This window comes from Egretta garzetta, unplaced genomic scaffold, assembly GCF_000687185.1.
Source record: "Egretta garzetta isolate BGI_Z169 unplaced genomic scaffold, ASM68718v1 scaffold163, whole genome shotgun sequence".
In the NCBI taxonomy this organism is placed as follows: Eukaryota; Metazoa; Chordata; class Aves; order Pelecaniformes; family Ardeidae; genus Egretta; species Egretta garzetta.
Window position 1 is genome coordinate 1,184,393 of NW_009259308.1, and position 20,911 is coordinate 1,205,303.

The window sequence follows — 20,911 nt, forward strand, 5'->3', positions numbered from 1 at the left end:
TTTCCCTCTCCTTCTGCAGTAACACACAAAACGAATTCCACCACAACAAAACAACCTGGCTCGTGGAAACCATTATTTTGAAGATGAAACATTGTGTTGTGTCCTTTACCACTATTACGGGCAGTCAGTCTGTTAGAACATATTGGGCGATTATAGGCTAGTCTTTTCAGAGAAAGCCATGGGTTTCAAGTTAGCAGTAACCATCTATCAATTCTTGAGATTATGCCATGATTTACTGTCACAGCATCATGTATCCTCTGATTTTCTGCCTCCTGTGAAACATTGTGCTTTCCTTTTCTATTGATGTATCAACTATAATAGTTACAAGCAGCTACAGAAAAATCAATAGCGAACTTTCATTACTGTGCACATAAAGAGCACCATGCTGTGAGAGCACCTAGCTGTTAAATAGTCACCAGCAGTAAGGTGCACTATAAATGTCTGTTATTTTGGTCTAAATGAAGAATGTCTGAATTTGAAACATCAAATATCGAGGAATTTTGACACCACTGGATTCCATGTCAAGTTGTTCCAGTATGTGATTTTTTTTTTCTAGGTGTCGGGCTTGATTTGTCTTTTCTAAGCTGCGATCTGTGTATTTTTTTAAACCTGAAGCTGACACAGGAAATTAATACCAAAATAAATAAATTCTTGCTCGGCTGTGCTTAACTGTAAGCTCATTAAGTTTGGTTGGACAGAAGTGGTAAGAATTGTGCTAATCTCTGTTGAGCTGGTCTATATCTTACTAGTCAAAGTAAGCTGACTTTGATTAAGGTGAACAGACCAATAATCTCTGTGTTAAACACACAGAATAGAGCTGAAAGAGGGACTACGGTGTTATGGCAGACTCAGAAGTGCTCTTAGGACTGCACACTAGGAAAAGCACCGAGTTGCTTTTCAATGCACAGTTTGGAAAAAAGAGTATAATTTTTGGTTTAAACGAATTTATTTGCTTCTGGGAACATACTAACTTCCAATTAGTAAATATAAACAAAGAATGGCAAAAGCAACAGTAAACGTGTGAGTGTATTGCCTTTTCTCCAGCAGTCGGGTAGGAGTTCCTGCAGGGCGCGTGGGCAATTCTGCTGCAGGAGTTAGTGGCTACCTTGGCATTTTGAGACTGTGGTGATTTACAGCTATAAATGCACTGTTTGTTGCTGAATACCTTAGATTTGAAAGCCTATGCATTCCTGTGAGACGAGGATGCACATGTGTGCTGACATGAATTGCATCCTGCCAAATGCATATCCCACTGTCTGCCGTGGCCGCAAGGTTACAGGAAAGCACTATTTCTTGGCCTGGGCATAACTTCAGAAAAATTAACCTTTAAAGAAATCCAGTTTGCTTTTGCAACTTTCATAGTACTAACTAACATGTCCAGAGGAGAGTAACAAAGCTGGTGAGGGGTCTGGAGCACAAGTCATACGAGGAGCGGCTGAGGAAACTGGGGTGGTTTAGTCTGGAGAAGAGGAGGCTGAGGGGAGACCTGATCGCCCTCTACAACTCCCTGACAGGAGGCTGTAGTGAGGTGGGGGTCGGCCTCTTCTCCCTGGTAACAGATGATAGGATGAGGAGGAATGGTTTGAAGCTGCGCCAGGGCAGGTTTAGGCTAGACATTAGGAAAAACTTCTTCACAGAAAGGGTTGTCAGGCTCTGGAATGGGCTGCCCAGGGAGGTGATAGAGTCCTCATCACTGGAGGTATTTAAAAGAAGGATAGATGAGGTGCTTAGGGACATGGTTTAGTGGTGGGATGACAGGGTAAGGTTAAAGGTTGGACTCGATGATCTTAAAGGTCTTTTTCAACCAAAGTGAAGTGCTTCTATGATTCTATGATTCTATGAACTCATATAACTTCTACCATAAAATGAAAAACAGAACAGAAATTTCATTCCGAGTGGCAATTCACATTCCTGTCTGTAAAAAAATATCTACAGGTGGGGAAACACCCCTGCTTGAAGAGTACAGTGAGACCTGGCTAGAACCGACTTTAATCCAATGAGTGTTGATTTTGGTGGAGGTGGATCTAGAATTAAAAATCATTCCAGATCCTAAGCAAATCCACAATTTAATTCAATAAAGCACGAGGGACTTGGCAGAGCATCACCGAGACCCTGTGAGCATGTATGCCACTGGTGGGGTGAGCTTGGCCAGGGCAGGAACAGTGCAAACGTCAGTTTGCAGGAGGCTGAGCTCCCTCATGTTCCCAAGCCCCTCTGCAGACCATCCCAGCAGATCCTGTGCAGTGCCGGAGGCGCGCTCACTTCCCTCAACTGGCATGTGGCATCAGGGGACCAGAAGTACCTCTGCCCTTGTGCAGGGAACATGAGTTTTTTGGCACTGCATTAGGGGCAGCTCCAGCCAGAGACTAATGGGGATCTGGAGCCCCTTAGTTCATGCTCCTCATGTTAAGCTTATGACTATGTTCTCTATGGAAACATCTCATCCATATATGACCAAACATTCGAGTCTGAGCTGAGCAGTGAGCACAAATTTGGGGTTTACCTGACTTATTTCTGCTATTCCTTACCAAGCAATTGAAATGTTAAAAAATGTCCTGAAGTGCTACCTTATCTGAGAGCCTCCAGTCCTTTCTGAGCAGGGCTTCTGTCAACAAATCAGAGGTAGCTGAGAAATAAAACAGTCTTCTAAGAGCCTCATATTTGAAATGCAGGTGTAAGAATATTTCCTCTATTCCACACTTCTCTATCCTATCTGTTTAACTGATGAGTAGCCATGTTGCCAGAGGGACTTTTATTCAGGTGGGCTTGTCTTTGGCTTTTGTATTTGTATGTTTAAAAGTGTAAACAACGAGGACAAAGAACAGTGGTACACACACCAAAGTCTTTGGGAAAAGAGTCCAAAGGCTAACACACATCTGGGTGCCGCTCCAGCATCTGCTGCATGCCAGCACTGATGCTTGCAGAGTGGCAGGGTAGTTGCAGATGTCCCCATTTGGGTGTCTGTCACTCTCATTTGCCAAACTGCTTCCACGACTAAGCACAGACGTATGTCACAGTAAAAAATGAAATCTGCAACTTCCACTCAGAAGAAACAATATGCTTTGAAAGACTGCAGCAGAAAATTACTTACTTAAGTTGTGTTTACTGTCCATGAAAGCAAGACTGAGAGTATAGGAGAAGAAAGTGTTTCTGTTGTCCACCCCTAGCAGGAGGCCCGATGGCCTGGGCCAGCCAGGAGGACAGTGGGGACAGGGCAAGAGCTGTCACTCAGTGAGGAGCACACATGCACAGTGCATTACATTTAAGCAAATTCATGGGCTGTTGCAGTCAGGCATGCTAATGATCTGATGACCGATACATGCATGGATATGATGGGACCAAACTCATTGGCGCTTTTCATCTAAGCCAGCAAATTTTTTGTCAATGATGATTTGAGAGTGAACTGAAACAGCATCTGAGAAACAACAGCTTTGATGTACCACCAGTGGTCTTGTGAGCTGTCTGCATTTCCATTTACATAATAAATAATTGTAGCTGCCCAAAGTAGAGTCCACCTTTTCTAAATAATAATAGTAAAATTCAAATTTTTGGCTGAGTTGCATATTTGTTTCTACTGCAGTTCTACTGTAATGCTTTCAGCATTGAGCAATTAAATGAATGCTTTATATTATTTCAACACAATTATATCATAAAATAGTTCTTTGAGTGATTTCCACTTCCCATATCTTACACAGGCAGAGGTGATTATCTTTTTCATGTTCTATCTAAACTAAAATCAGCTTCTGCTAATACAACTTAGTTCAGTTAAAAAAAAACCTGCTAGTGCAAATATTGGCACATAAAACTAGTAAAATCATGTCTTTAAAAGTCTCAAAAAAGAGGAAAAATAGTTTTCTGAAATCAATATGTCCAAAAGATGATTGGGTGATTGTCTCATGCCAAGACTTGTCTCAAAATAGTGCAAAAGGCTTAAAACTCTGAATTATTTGTCAATTACATTGTCAGGAAGTCGTAGTAGCTTATCGTACCTCTTAGATCAACATACCACTCCAACACCTCTGCTTAACTATATTTCCTTCTTTTAAAAGAGAATATATTGTAATAATTTTTGCTCCCATGGGACTTTGGATCTCAATAAAAGGATAAAGGCAAACAAAATCCACCAAGAAATAAAAAAGTGGTATGAAGTTCTACCCTTATCTGGAAACCACTATAATGGTATAACTGGATGGTCTAATATTTTTAAGCAAGTTCAAAAAAGTTTGAAATATAATAATTAAATGCAAATACAGTCCTGATCCCAAAGACCAGAAGAATGCCTTTAAGCTAGTATTTATAACAAGAGCTATTCGACTGAGCTCTCTTGTAAATTTTATCATACCTGAGGCAGTTTTCCTCAGTCGATTAGCTGGAAAGCTGAATATATCCTGAGGCAAACCAGACATCTAGTACAGGCTAAATTCAACTACTGGAGCTTAAATTTGGCTTAATATATCCCCACTTGGATCTGCCTGTTTAATTCTCTTTCATATGATAACGTTGGTTTATTCATAGTCTGGACTTGCCACCTGAACAAACTGTACCTCATATCTTATTCTAATGGAATAAGAAAACTTTGCAAAAACCACAAAAGTTCCTGACTGAAAATCAAATGCAAATTTGGGATTAAAAACTGTTTTGTAAAGTGACTACAAGATTAGTACAGAGAGATTTTTCCCCTAAGGAGTACTGCTTTTTATGATCATGCATTTTTTATACTCTGCAGAGACAGATGGGCTTTATAAAAGGATACAGACTGCTACTCAAAAGGGTTTCAGTGGCAGCTGCACTTCTGTGTTTTAACCTCAGTAAAAATTTATATTCAATATTTTTCCAGAAAATATTTATATTTCTTCTTTTAGGACTATATCTCACCCCTTGGTGTAGTTCCAGTGGCAGCAGTGGAAATACTTCTGAGATTAATCTGGTCCATTATTCCTATTTTAAACAGTACTTGAGTAGTAGAGGGATAGAAAGGGAAAGGATAGATAATGTGCAAGTTTCTCATGAATGCAATAAATGAAATTATTCAGAAAAGTTGCAAATGTCTAAGCAAAAGCAAATCTTTCTAAAATTTTCATTCCTTTTTTTCTAAACATTCAGCTGCGTCTTATAGAATGTTTCATAGAATGTTTTGGGTTGGAGGGGACCACTAGAGGTCATCGAGTCCAACCCCCTATTATTAGCTATTATTATTATTAGCTAAATAATAGATTGTTTCTTGCTCCTCTCTACATTATACCACACTGCACTGTCTATTATTGCAAGTTGCATATAACACCCTTTCTGCCTCAGTTCATAACTTCAAGGATTCTGTATGATGTCCCTATCACCATTCCCAGGAACTTCATAAATATTTATGACATCTTAAACTATTCAGACCCTACAAATTGTAGACATTGACAGCCAGTTCCCTTAAAACACCAACAATCCTGTATTGTTCATGTGCTATTGAAGATTAAAATGATGTTTCAGAAATTAAGTGGGGAAACTATTTGATTCAATAAATTTGCTATTTATTCTAATTTTTTTAGCTCTTATCAGAAGCCTAGTTTCTGCTTTTATCAAATGTGATACTTTTCTCTGGTAACTGTAAGCGTGATATAAACTAGTGCTATGGCTGTAGATTTGTCTGCATTTAAGCATATATATATTTTGAAGCCTGCTGATAGCATGATAATTAACATACTAGTTTTCTTATCTATGCTTATTCCAACTGAATATTCAGAAGACAAAACATTTCTAGCCCAAACTATAATATGAACCTGGGATTAGGTGAGAAAAATGAGTTTTGACTCACGTTCTTTCTCAGTTTATCTGTGAGACCTTCACTAAGTCACTTCTGCCCCAGTTTATCAACGCGTGCCGGCATACAAATATGACCATGGCTCCACAGGATAGTGGTTACACAATTTTTTCCTGGAAAAGAGAGACTTAGATTGAGACATTTTTTCTAGAATTGATCTGTCATTTACCTTAAGTGGTCACTAGATCAAATATACAAGCAAACCTGGAAGCAAGAACCAGAAACCCATGTCAGCCCAGGCAGGTTCCCTTACCATCAGCCTACAATGTCAGGCTATAAATTTGGGCTTAAATTTGTATCACCTAGGGATACTTTTTTCAGTGCAGCAGAGCTTCAATCAAAAGATTGGAGCACACCTTCATGGAGAACAGCCTGTAGCTAGCAATAGCTGAGACCACCCACTGGCATGGTAGGAGACTCCAGTTGTTCGGGGAATTTCCTTGAAGACACAACAGAGCAAGTGCTGCTCAAATTCCTGTTCCTTTGTCATGGCTTCAAAGAAAACAGCAGCTACTTTTTTATGTGGAACCTAATCCTATGAGTGAACGCTAAGCATGGATTAAAATACCTACAGAATAAGCCTTCAGGCAATAGACAGGCTGCCCTCAATCCCAGACGAGCAAGAGACAAGCAACATGTTGCATTGCTCACCCAAAGCAGGAGCAAGTCTGGGACATGAGCAGGGGCATAACTCCAGGCATGGATGAAGCTTTAGAAAGTGAAAGTGAGGTGGTACCGGAGTTTAGGCTTGGCTAAGGTGAAGCGCCAGCAGTAGAATCACTGCCTGGGACTTGGTGCCTGTGGTCTGCCCTGGCATCTTCTAGGCTGGGCCACAGTTTCATCAACCAGCCATCCCAGCTAACTCTCCACACCCCTGGCTGTGTGGCTGTGCCTTGCCTTGCTTTTCCCTCGCAGGTCTCAGTGAGAAACACTGGGCTTTATTTAAGGGTGTAGCTGGCTGTGGACTTCGGGCCAGAACTTGTGAGCAGCTCTTCCTCCAAAGAAGCCTGGCAGGATCTTGTTTTATTGTGTTTCAATGACCACCATATCACGTATGCCTCATTTGCAAGTAATAAGGATGTTGGTTCCTGGGGTGCCAGGACAAGAAGTGGGTGGAGATTTTGTTTAACTTTCAAGTCAGTAAATTCAGCGTGAGCTGTTGAAAGTCATGCTGTTTTATTTACCCGAGTGATGACTCAGTAATTACACCAGTCAAAGATTCGAGACATCAGATTAGGATTTGTCCTTTGTCTTTACTGGAACGGCAAGAAAAGAAATAACTGAAATTTAGTAAAATAATTTCACAGCTGCACAAGGAGAGGAAACCAGCTTATTTCCCCATATCTCCTTTTCCACTGCAGAGCTAACAGTAGCACAAGCAATTATAAAATTCATCACAAAAGTCAATAAGCACAGTTCTTAACAGACATTAGGAGATTATATTTTGGGTAAGAATCTGTCCTTTTACAATCTTTTTTGAATGGAAAGAAATGCTTCAATATTTTAAATAATACTAGAAAGAAGCTTACCACTATAAAACACCACCAAAATATGTTAAAGCTGAGTCTGAGTTGTTCTGAAATAAACCAAAGGTCCATCAAGATTGAATACTGAGGGGACGAAATAGGATTCAGACTAAGAATTGCAGCTTGTTCTCTCATAAGCATTCTTGCTTTAAAAATATATATATCATTTTGCCCAGTACTTAGGTGTGAATGAAATACATTGCTATAGAAGAATTTAATCAAGATTTTCAAAACAATGTGCCCATTATCTGGTGTTATGTTCAACTGAAAATGAAAATTACTTTATGACCCCAATAAACAGTCAGAGATCGATCGTTGCAGGTAGCTTAACCGCTGCCAAAAAAGAATCCTTCTAAAGACAGGAAAAGTTTTCTACACATTCAGTTTGGACTTGGGAGTCTTAAGAAAATAAAAGTGGTTTCTGTTATAATATAAAGGTTTTTCAAGGTTTGGAAAGCGCTAAATATAACACCTTACCACTGATTAACAAATCCATCTATCAAAAATTGTTTCCCATGACTTCTAAGTAAATAATATTCAGCACAACCCTGCTGTAATAAAACTGAGGGGAATTTTGCAGTAAGGAGCTTATCTTTACCATAAATCTTCCTTCATTATAGCATTTTGTCTGTCAAGAAGGCTTAGCTATAGAATAGCATACATCTGCCTTCATGACAGATGTGCTATATGGAACCGCTGTTGTTGCCATTAGTTTCAATGAAGGAGAATTGTGGGTAATTTTCAGAGATTGGCACTTTATCAACCATTACTGCTCTCACCGTCAAAAAATTTTTTATCGCGTGTCAAAATCTACCTGTGTTTTAAGTCCCGTAACCCAGAGGGTTTGCAAGGCTAGCAGAAAGCAAGCAAAGAAACTAGGAAAAAGCTGTATTTAAATAGAGGAAGGTTTGGTAACATCACCTCCATCCTGGATAGTCCCCCCTTCTTTGAACCATTCTGGGGAAAAACCTTCATCATAATTAACATCTTCAAGGTCAAACAGGAATTAGCCTCACAACAAAGCCCCTGATGGGAACCCCAACTTCGGGCTGAGGAAGCACGCTGTAGCTTTCCCTGATAAAACAGCGTGGTTCTAAGCGGATGCAATGCGCCTCATTAGGCTATGCAGTCTGGCTGGAAAGAACAGACAGACCTCTTGGATGATGAGCCTGAAGGCCATCCTGGCCAAAAATACCACCACTAGAGTCTGGGAGACATCATATGTTACCTAGACATTTAACAGTCATTCCAAAGAGCTACTAAGCTTTGGGACTGGTTCAGTTTTAATAAAGCCCTTAAATGATGGGGCTCATCAGCCCATTCAGGGTGAGGAAGCTCAACCCTGGGCTGGCATCAAGTCCTATTGCTTGGAGTATCTGTAAGACTGTTTCCAGCCTTATGAAAGCGAGAAATTTCTCCCCATGGAGAGCCTAAACACAACCTTATTTCACCCTTGCGATACCAGGACTTGCGATGGTGTAAATGCAGAGAGGCAGCCGAGCTGCAGTGCGTGCACGCACCTTTTTGTGGCTTCATGTAGAAAGAGTATCTGATAAAAGATGCGAGCAGTAAAATTTAACCAGCTTTCTTTGGGGAATATTTACGCTGCTCCTAAGGAGTTACTATTTTTCAAATTTAAATCTCTCATTCTGTTTCATTTTTCTTTTCAAAATTCCCAGACCAAGGGAAGCTCTCTACAGATTAGTAGATCACCAGATCTTCAGTATTTCATGTTTGGAATATGAGAGGGAGAAAATCTCTCTGAAACCTAAATATTTTCCCCCTCTAAAGACCAGACCCATTTTTGGGGAAAATATGCAAAAGTGTTCTCCTCAGGCTGAATATTGTATGCAGTTTCAGCTTAATGCGCAGCTTTATAGCAGATGTAGAAAATAATCAAAATGGGGGGATTTCTGGGAATACTGGCAGATCTTTACTGTTACCGCAGAGCAGATCCTGACACACTATAATACTGTTTTTGTCTTAATCGTCAAAAGTAAGCTATAGAGAACAAAAATTCTTTGTTTGACAGAAAAGCAATTGCTATTTCTTGTAAAACATATAATATATTCCAGAAGACCTAAGGGTTTACTTTCCAATAAGGATAGAAAAAGATGTGCGCCCCACTGTGAGCTCACAGTAAGGCTGTTTCATGTAAAAAGTTGGTAATTAGTCCCTGAGTGAATAAAGTAGAAGAGATAAGAGACTGATACTTACTGTAGCAACACAAAACACTTTTTCTAGCTGCTAGGATTTAAAGGGTGTGTGGGTGGGAGGGGGGGACCTATTCCTACTCATTTAATTTACAAGCTTCTAAACCTCGGAAAATGATTTCTTGCATTAAGCTTAAACATGTGTACTTTAAATTGTTACTAACTGATGTAAAGATTGATAAGAGACATTCCAATTCTAAAAAGCAGACAGGACCAAAGAATTACGTGAAAGTGGAAAAGGCTGTTGTGCTGTACACACCAGTGGCAGCTTTCACGCTCGTTGCACACCGTTGCCTTCAGCAGACTTGCACCAGCACTGCTTGATGTTTCACCAAGTTAACTCATTAGCATTCAAAGGACCGTTATCAGAAAGGAAATACTTGGAAAACTAAATCACGTACCTTTAGCCAGAGTTATATAATAAAACCCAAGAACAAAAACAAGCCCAAAGCACAGGAAAACCATCTACTCAGAAACCAAAGTTATTATTTAATAACATTCCTATCACTATTGGCTAAATACTAAGTACCAGAAGTGAAAACTGTATAGCATTTCTTGTTCTACCTGCGGAACTTGGAGCTACTGGAAATAACTTAATATTCACATGTTTTTCTTTGTTCGTTATTCATCTTTATTAGAGCTAGAGTTTGTGATTCTCTCTCAAAAATAACTCCATCATTTATATTGCAACTCTGTGTCCAGCAAACCTCTTTTTTAACAGTATATAAAGTACCACAGGAGAGCTTGAGACAACAGTGGAGCTTTGCACAGTGCCCTCAGCACATACCCTTTGACTTCTCTCTCTGGTCAGTTTGTTGCGTTTGCTTTACTGCAGCATTTATTGTTAATGTACATGAGATGAGAGCACTTGGCAAAAGTCATATCCAAACCCCTTGGTTATTTCATGAAGACTCGCTCCAAAATACATAACTGGTCATGAGGTTGCCCCTACACCCCCACTATTATGGCTGCAGACCTGGAGAGATCTACACACAGATGAATTGTGTAGTGATGCCCTAAACTGTAATTATTTGGACTATGAGTATCTGATTCAGAACAGAAAAAGTCAGGAAAATTCTACGTATTGTCACTGGTTAACTAATAACATCTTGTTTACAAGCACTGAGCCTCGCCACAAATATCGAGAATTTGTGTAGAGGAAATACATTAAAAGTCTGTCCTCAGGCTGGATGTGGTATAGAAGCCCCAGAACTACTTTTTGTTTGCTGTTAGGGTAAATTGGACTTGTTTTTATATCTGACGTCAGTGCTTATGTTGCCACACGTGAGTATTTAAAGAACTGTCCACTGAGATAAGAAAAAAACCAACACAGACCTTCTTCACCCGTAGTTCTGCAGCTTCCATCCAATTCAGCCTGGCCACGTAGCTGACAAGTGTATAGGAACACACAGGTACACCTACTGCCAGAAGCCACCAGTCCTGTATAGGGGGGTAATATAGATAAAATATTATGCCTCCTTTTGACTTGGAGTATGCTATCAATACAGCTGAAGACAGAATGCATCTATATAAAACATGCATCAAATTCACCACTTTTGCAGGAAAATACAGGACATTTGCAAGTCTCAGATTTTGTTTCTTCTTGGCCTTTGTAAAAATTGACTTTGTGATGTTGCCAATAAATACATATTCCATGCAGTAACATTTAGACAGACAGCAAAAAGGAGAATGAACCTGGTTTTCCAAGAAGTCAGCACAAGTTAATCTCACAGTATGATTCAAAACAGACAGAGAGCAACTGAGAGATTCCCCTTGAATTTAAAGGGGGCTCAATCAGCTGACAGTTTCCAAAAATTCCTGATGTTTAAAGTTATTTTTAACTGGGAAAACCAAGTTCAAAATACTGATTCTGAAATCATTATACATTTTATCTTGTTGTTTAACAGTTTAATCTCCAGCATAGTCCCTGCTTTCTGTGAGAATTTCTTATGTTCTAACAATTCATTCACGATTGCATTTTGCATCTGAAAGCAACCTATTTAAAATAATTGTAATAGTTGATACTATTACTTTCTTAACTCTGTAAAAATATGATTAGAACACCCAATTTTTAAACCAGGTTACACTTGCTACAATATACCTTGGGAGTTTTATATAGGTACATAAAATAATAACCAGATGTATTTTGTGTGAGAAATATCTCCAGTGTAATACATGAAAATACGATTATCCAAAGATCTCCGGACACACTGGCTAAAAGACTTCGGACAAATGAGTTTGAATAGCTAAGGGACCAGGCAGAGCAGCTTTGAAGTTTCCAGTTGTCCTCACTCTGGATAATGCAAAGTTCAGACGATTCTTGTTGGACAGCCGTCATAATTTAAGTATCACTAGCGAGTTCCTGAAGCCAGCTAGCAAAATTCAGACAGAGGTCGTGTCCCCAGTTCCCAAACAAGCAGCACAAATCCGGGAGCCACTTGCTTCATTTCCACAGTGAAACTGGGACAGGAAAGACGTGGTCAGGAATGACCACAGCAGGGGAACACTCACCCCAGCTCATGCAAGAGTGAAGCTAAAAGGCAGCCGGCAGCCAGCACGCTCCAGAGAGGCTCTTGCTCAAAGCCTGTAACACGGGCCCTGGAGGCTGTGCGTGCTACCCCGTGCTGCCATTGGGATCCTTGGTATCCTTCCTATCCTCTTGTCCTGAAGAAAATGTTTGCCTCCTCCAATCATTTCCCTCGTGTTCCAGCACATGGTTATGTACAGGAACCAATATTTGCTCTATTTAAAGCACTTCTAGGAAAAGGTGCAGTGAGACTCAACTTACACAGGCTGCTGATGGATTGAGGGACCAACGTGTGTTCCTGTTTTGCAAAGGAAAACACTCATTTCCCCTCCAATCAAAGGCTGGCATTTACAATGAACCAAATTCTGCCAAATTCCCCATCTCCTGTGCTCCAAGAACATCCACAGAAGAGCAGATTTCTCTTTATTCAAAGTGAATTAGCAGCAAAGTTGTGCTCAGTATCACCGTGCTTTAGCACTACAAGAAACTGCATTAGGGTACTCTGCTGATGGTATAAATGATCAAACACCAACCAAAACAAGTTCTCCTAGTATGAACACTTTGATCGCTTCACTCTTTCTGCATTATAGCAGCACTCTAATTGGCAAGCTTTAGAATAACTTCTCCTTTCTCCAGACATGTTGAAAGACGACACCATCAGAGTAATTTTTACACAGGGAAGCAAATAATGAGGAGTTAATATACTGGCATTTATCTCTGCCCAGCGTTTCCAGAGCTTGAACCTGCTGTATAGAAACAGAAGATAATCAAACAGAGACAGAGTGAACAAACTGTACCTGCCTTACTGATGTAAATGCCCCTGTTGTCCAATACCAAAAAAAAAAATCAGTGTTGGATTTCAGAAACCATATTCAGGTTAAAGGGCACCATTCTTATCTGGTATTCCACCCAAAGGACAATGATTTCATTTTATAAAGATCATTAGTCAGTGAAATATATATTTTAGAGAGTTTCTAGTAGGGAAGATTATTTTGGCAGTCACTGGAGTGTACCAGATGGTTCATTAACATAGGCTAGACAAGTCAAAGGCTTTCAGAATCATTTAGAAAATGTCAAACAGAAACAAGAACCCTGTCACTTTTTATTAGAATTAACTACATCATACCCTGGACACAGATTTCACCTTGGGTCAGAAAAATTAATACAGAATTATATGAATTGTGTAACATACTAGGTTAAAGATAGGGCTTCCTCTTGGGACTCATTTGCCAGCAATATATTATGGTCTTCTACTTTAGGAATCCTCAACCTTTCTTTTTGTAAGCTATGAAAAGAGCTGACCTTGCTCAGACTCCATTGGTGTCTAATTGATTTGAGGTATATGCAGAATTTCAACAAGACACTCCGCTAAAGCTCTTTTGTGATCTTTTTCCCAGGAAAGTTGGCAAAAGGGTTCACTGAATATTCAGCAGCTTGTAAAGTATGCTTTTGTCAGGAGGAAAAAAAAAAAATCCATTTAGTGAAACACTGCCTTCATAAACAGGAATTAAAATGCAACTGAATTCTTGTTACTGTTTTTTTTTATTATCATTCAGATGTCAAAAATCTTGAGAACTTCCAGCTTGTGGAAGGTGTTCAGGAACAAGTGAATGCTGCTCTGCTGGACTACACAATGTGTAATTACCCACAGCAAACAGACAAATTTGGGCAGCTCCTCCTGCGACTACCAGAAATCCGGGCCATCAGTATGCAGGCCGAAGAATACCTCTACTACAAACACCTGAACGGGGATGTGCCGTGTAATAACCTTCTCATTGAAATGCTGCATGCAAAGAGAGCATAAATTATACCCATTAGAGCTTCTGCTTTCAAGGAAAAAAAAATATTCTGAACTGCTCCAAGCAACACTAATTAAAATGTGGTTTTAAGACTTTGCAAAATGGTATAATAATCAAATACTAATAGTAAATAAGTGATGTATCAGGGTATTTGTATTGCAAACTGTGAATCATATGCTACACACCCCCAAAGGAATCTATATAGGACTTTATCCTGGAATGAAGTGAACTTACCAAGTGGATACTATCACCAATGTCAACATGAAAAAGGACAGAATGATTCTTGTATATTTAACTCTTCTGATTGCCAATATGAAGAAACTTAAGAGAAAAAAACTGATCTGTATTATCAAGCTAAGATAGTGGGGAATTTGAGTGCACTAAATTCCTTCCACCGTATAGCAGGACTTCTAAAACAGTTATAATAGGTGCAAAACTGCATCTATAGCATCTTCTGTCATCCTTCCAAGGACCCAACACTTACTTCTTCTGTGATAAATGATGTGGCATCCATTCAACAATCTGTAAGAGAGAGCTGGCGTAGGCCACGTGCTATGTAGTGTCGCCACCAAATCCTAAGAGGCTGGTTTTGACTGCCCGTCTCTCAGGCCTGCAAATCGCTAATAGGAAGAGTCTGTTATCCAGTTAGCTTGGCATTCTTACTATGTTCTGAAGTTTGTTTTGTCACGTGTTCATGTTGTTCTATCAGGCAGTATCCCTCTTCTACTACTGTTATAGGATAGCTATGAAATAGCTAAAATAAATACTCCAAAACAAATGAGCCAATTCAACTATATACTTAACTAGTGCGGTGGTTAAAATCTGGCTCTGCTACATATTCACGGCCATTTCCAAATAAAGGAAATGGAGATATTTTAGCCATCACAAAAAATAGATTCTTTGACACACATACAAAAAAAATATCAAATGCTGATGTTAAAAAACTAAAACTAAAAATAAAATTTTAAAAATGCATTTAGTGATGCAAGAATAGGCAAATGGATTGTGTGACCTGATGGTCATGGAGCTTATTAAGAAACGATCTTTAAAACTGCCAGTAATTAAGAAACTAAATTTCAACTCAAAGATCCAATATCTAATGAAACTTTTTTTCTTTTTAAAGTTAGGTAATGCACACCTTTTACGCAAAGAAAGAAGAGTGATACTGCTATGTCTATGTAGGCCAAAGTCTGCTGCAGAACAAATATTAGAGAAGAACAAACAATTCTCTCTCTGTCCAAATGAAGATATCAGTATTAACATGTAGTGCCACAGTTATAAGTCTTGCCTTATTTCATTATCCTTAAAGGTAACTGTGCAGGTGTGGATCAACATACATTTAAAATAAAGTATTAATCTCTAACGTTAACAAAAACATAGTGTTTACATTCTTTAGGTCCTGTGGGGAAAAAACTGTGATAAAATTGCAGAGCAGTGATTTCCTTATTATTTCTTTTAAATTGGTAATTATTTTACCAGTACTTAATTACTGTATGTCGTGAGACACTAAAATCAATAGGGGTATTTCATTTTGACTTTAATTTTTGAGATTATCGGCTGCACAATCACTTGTAGAAACTGTATAAAATCCTAATCCTTTAATTTTTTTCATGAAGATTGCTGGCTTTTGAATAGTTTATTTATATTGTATATGATAGTTTCCACTGTAGACAATTATGATGCTAATTTATTGTTCTTTGGTTTCATCTTTATATAAGATATAGCCAGAATGAAGAAGCCAAATATATGTGTTTACTGTAGCATGTCTTCAAGTTAGTGGAACATAGTTCAGGGACACACAAGGGTCTTTACAAATTAAAATCATTCACTTGATTAAATGTCTGTAAATCTTCATAATCCTAAATGTAGTTTATTTAAATCTATTGTAAATTATGTGAGTTATAGCTTTTTCTGTTTCATGTGAACTTGAAAAGGTGCATTGCTCTTCTTTTTTTTCCAACCATTCATACGTTGTATACCAAAGACATCAGTTATTACATCCGCGTTAGTACAAAGCACACTATTTTAATCGCCTGTATTAATCAGCTCTAATACTCTGTCCATGCATAGGGTACAAACACAGCAAAGCCTACCGTCTGCGACTCCTAGATGCCTGTCTTCTATCACAGAACACATGTACTGTCGTGCGGACCAAAAGCAAAGCAAGCACAGCTCCCTTAGTCACCCCACACAGCAGACGTGCAAGCATTCTTTAAATAACAGCGTTCTCCCTCAGACAAACTAAATTACCAGAAAGTAAGATGCGGGTAGCAATTGACGGTGCCTGTGAAATAGGTATACGCACGTGTCCAAGATAAGTATGGTCATTCCTTCCTTCTTAAAAGAAAAACAAAGCGTATTTCAAGTGTTTGCATTCTGTACTTTCTCGTTTTTTCCTGTTGAAATGCTACAGTGAATCTCATGAATATTAAAGAAAAAAGCTTAAAAAAATGTTGCTAACTGTATTCACAGCACCATTATCTATATACAGGACAAAAGAATTGAAATAAGGTCATAGAAAAAAAAGAATTTTTCATACAGTGTAATAGAAACAATTTCAGATAAACTAACATATATTTGCCCACATCTGTGGTTCCAAGAATCCCACCAGATTGCCCAAAGTACATAGGGGAAAAAAAAAAAAAAAAGGAAATCACCCAAAAAACTCCCTCATGTTAATTGTTAACTACTTTGAAACCAGACATTTACTTCTGACTGCCTTATTGATTACAGGACATATTAGTAAAAGCAGACTAAAATTCAAAGGGTTTGGCTTTGGCTGGTTTATTATAGTTGTTCTGTGTTTGTAAACAGACAATCTGTAAAGTCTGACTATTTGTATTACAGATGTTCTGCAGCTGCCTTGGATTTGAATCCATGCAACTCTTAGAATGTGCAGTGAGTTACTTGTTGAAGTTGAAGTTCTCTTACTGTATCGGTGAAATACATATTGTCATGTCAGTTCTTGCCAGGAGTTTCTCATCGCCAATGGAATTATTTTTTTTTCAGTATTTCAATAAATATTGATATGCCCGTGCCGATTACTTTATAATTGTCTTTATAATAACATCAGTCCGCTGAAATGAAGCACCAGTCAAAAATCAGTGACTCAGAAGAGGAGAGTAAAATGCAGGAGAAACGACAGCGCCAAAGAGAATTTGATGTAGAGCAGAAGACAGAGATACAGAGAGCGATGCCTTCAAAACCATCAGACAGTGATGGTGAAACTGCCTAGGCTGAAGCAAAACAAACACAGCTAAACAGATCAGAAAAGCTGAATCTCTAATCCACAAGGAATTTACCAGCTAATACTTACAAATCACTATGTTTCATCTTGCACTGTACACTTAATTTTCACTTTGCGTGCTACCCATAAAGAGTTAAGCATCAGAGAGGGAAAATGACAGGACAAAAGAAAATCAGGTAACAGGATCCCGGGGAGCTCAGGATAACCTCTCAGCAATGTAAATACGCGGCAGGGCCAGGGGCAAACCCACAGCTTCCAACACAACTGCCAGCAGAGGCTGCCAAGGAGGCAGATGTTACTGCTACTAGAGAAAAATATTTTCCTAAGGTTGCCCTCTGGCTCATCTGATTGCCGTTTCGAGAGTGGGAGGTGAAGTGGTCCAAGAGAGCTTGTCAGCAGTACCCTACTGTTTTGAGACCAAGTCCACCACTTCCCCTGAACTGTCTGGTGGTTGAGAAGGGGCTGCTCTGCGAGGTGCCAAATGTAACGTTTCAAGGGGGAAAACCAGGGCTGTAATTAGTTATATACAAATCCTGTGCTGGAACGAAACAAAGCTGGTTCAGTGTTGCAACAAAACCAGAGTAAAACAAATAGGATTAGGTGGCTCACAAGTGAGGAAGGATTATTTCAACTTTTAGGAATCGTATCTGAAAACCATGATTTTGCATAAGACCCAGGGGAGATTTCAGGGTTGATATCTTTTAGATAGTTTTCCTTGCCAGATACATATTTGGGGGTGATATATTTAGTATAGACACTACGCACTTAAATTATGAGAGGATTTATTTTTAACTTGTGTTTGACACTGGTTCTGGAACAGTCTGCTCTATGTTTTTATTTTTTGACAATTTCCTGGAATACTGAACAACACTTTTTTTAACCCCTAATTTGAAGCCCACAGCCCAGATACATCGCAAAAGTTCTAACAGTATTTCTACCTTCTCCAGTACAGTTGCTGTTGTTTTCCAGCATCTGCTGCACTCTGGAATTTGGAATGGCAGAAAAAGAGCTTTAAATTAATGGCAACCCAAGAAAATTACAGGTAAATTTTTAGTGGCATTAGATCCTAGAGCTATATAACCCTGTGATGCTGGCATGAGCCCAAATACTTCTGTGCCAGTCCAGCAATTTCAGTGGTGTCTAAGTCTGTAGTGAAAAGATGTGTTTTCTAAGGACAGTTTGCTAACCCGTTGAAAAACCTGTGCTACTCAATAAAGGCAGAAGAGGGTCTGACCCTCAGAACGAAGCCCAGACATACCTACCCTGATGTCAGTGGACCTAAGCTGAAGAGAGCAACACTAAAAGCTACTTCATAGATATAATCTGGTCCAGCACACATCAGTGGGACAAGAAAAAGCTTCCCTTCAGCAAACATACTTTCCAAACCCCTTATTCTTGCTCCTTTGCAGAACAAAACCCTCTCCAATTCATTGACAGTCTTGAAGTCTGTCATGCAAGCTTGGACTTGCAATACAAGGTGAGTTTTCACCATTGCCCTGAGAAGGTCCTGACCCTTATATCCTATTTACTGTCATTTCCTTTAGTCCTAGATTAACTATCAAGCTCATGGCAGTTTCTGCTATGTATGTCCTGTGCACACCCAAGTGGATAATTCAGATGCAAGGTAAAGCAAGATGTTGGTGGAATGCAGACCCCTGATGCTGTCTGGATTAATGGTGGCTCAGCTGTAGTGTCCAGCTCAGACCACCAGTGCTCTACCTCAGTAAGGACTACAGGTTTTAGCATTAGTTAGTAACAAAACACAGGGTGAAACAAACAGCAGAAAAAAAATAGTGTTGGAGTCACAATTTTGTCCATTCACTTCTTGCTCTTCCTACACTTCAGGATCAGTAAATTCCCTGTAAAAGGGGGAAATGACTCTCCATTTGAGATGCAGGATGTTAGGACACTTCCAGTAACACTGATTGTTTATCATGCTGTTGCAAACCAGAACCTTCACAGAGCAAGAGCCTCCCTGTGTGGCATTCACATCAATCACCCTGCGACTGATGCTGCTGAACGTTTGCTGGATGCTACCAATCCAGGCCGTCAGCTGCAATTACACAGTAAAACAGGGACTCTGCACCAGAGGGAATAAAGTGTGTTTGCAGAAAGGACCCCAAACAAGTCACCGTTTGTACCACAGAGAGCACTGATGGCCATTCTGTAGCTGCTGGCATGCCTACAAACGTGCACACACACCATGTGCCACCTATAGGAATTCTGAAAGCACATTCAAACATTCAGTGCTTCTGTTCCCATACAAAATATTTCATGAGGCACTGCTCCCTGGGGGACACCGAGCTTCAGTCATCCGTGCGGCTTGATTCCTGTTTCACAGTGGTGTCTTTCCACTCATGTAAGCAGAATAGTGTTGGTGCAGAATAACAGAAAAGTGAGGCAGGCCCTTCTAATCAATACTGTGGTGTTTAGATCTTGTACTACATCACTACAGCTGTCCTGCTCTTTACAACTTGATCTCAACCTACGTGCATCAAAGAAGGGAAATTCTTCAATGTGCCCTGCTTCCTATAGGAAAGCAGCACATTACAGCTGTATGTTAAGAGAAGGGCTGTAGGAATATCTGTGCTTGAATTCCACGGCAAGGAATACGGAGTATTGTAAATGTATATTACGAGCAGTCCATAAACTACAGTAGAAAGAAAGAGAGATAACAGGGGAGGAATAGCTGCAAAAGAAAATATAATAAAAGGGAAGCACACCGACGTGGAAGAGACATGAGGATATTTATGTTTCATAAATATTTACTCTTGATTCACTTTTAATCCAAAGGAAAAAACTCAATAAAATATGCCAGATTATTATCATTGCTTTGAAGTATTAACAAGGCCTGAATAAATTATCATTTATGTATTTTAGGGACATGCCACAGTAAGTGATATTGGCTTTAACTGTCACTTAATAAACATAGTTTTATTTTACAATGTAAATAAATTACAGATAAGAAATACAGCATGGAATAATTGATTGAATATGTTTAATCAATTCATTCAACTCATGCTGTGAAAACGGAAGCCTATTAGCGGAGTATGGCTTTATTTAAAATCAAACACTATAGCTGCCTCACAAACTATGACAAATTGGTTTTTTGCTTAGCAAATACATTTGAAATATTTGACAGCGATGTCCTGCTCTTCCTACAGAAGACCTTCTTATGAGTCCCACAACCCTTGGATTTGCAGGGGCAACCTCCCCCCAAGTCCTGCAGGTCTTTGGGTACAGAACCTCAGACACTGAAGCTGAGAGAGGCACTGACCCTGAGAAGGTGGGGCTGGGGTGCATCTCAGGATTTTTATTTCTTTCTTTACGTTAGCTTCCCTTCTCTGCTCACTTAGGTTACCGAAAACCCTGCTGATCCTCCCCACTCCCTCCCAGTGACAGCCCTTGTTCTTCACGTGAGTCTCTTGCTGCCTTTCCACTCCTTTTGTACCACTCAGATTCCCACACCCCAGTTCATCCTACACGTTTCTGCTTTAATTTTCCTTTTCTTTGTGTCACAAACAAAACTCACAGGTCATCTTTACCCAATGCACCAAGATTTTCAGGAGTGTTACCTGTATGTTGGGGAGGTCAAGGACATGATATTCTCTGCATGTTTCGAAGCAGCAAAGTGACCACAATGTCAAAACAGGAAAGCGCCTGCTGGACCTGGTCAGACCAGGCTGAAGAAATCCCAGCCAAAAGCAAGACGAGGTCACCAGTCAGGCCGCTATATCTTGGCTTACAACGATCAGCTCTACAGAACTAAATAATCAACAATCCTTACCAAACA

The 20,911-nt window shown here is 39.5% G+C and overlaps 1 protein-coding gene across 2 annotated transcripts in view; it reads left to right on the forward strand.

The window, feature by feature from the left end:
• NR5A2 (nuclear receptor subfamily 5 group A member 2) overlaps positions 1-13,876 on the forward strand; it is a 97,711-nt gene extending 83,835 nt beyond the window's left edge. For both annotated transcript variants that reach the window (XM_009636192.2, XM_009636193.2), the window contains one exon: positions 13,629-13,876. In XM_009636192.2, coding sequence (XP_009634487.2) covers positions 13,629-13,876 — 248 coding nt within the window. The remainder of the gene's footprint in view (positions 1-13,628) is intronic.
• Positions 13,877-20,911: the final 7,035 nt, after the last annotated feature.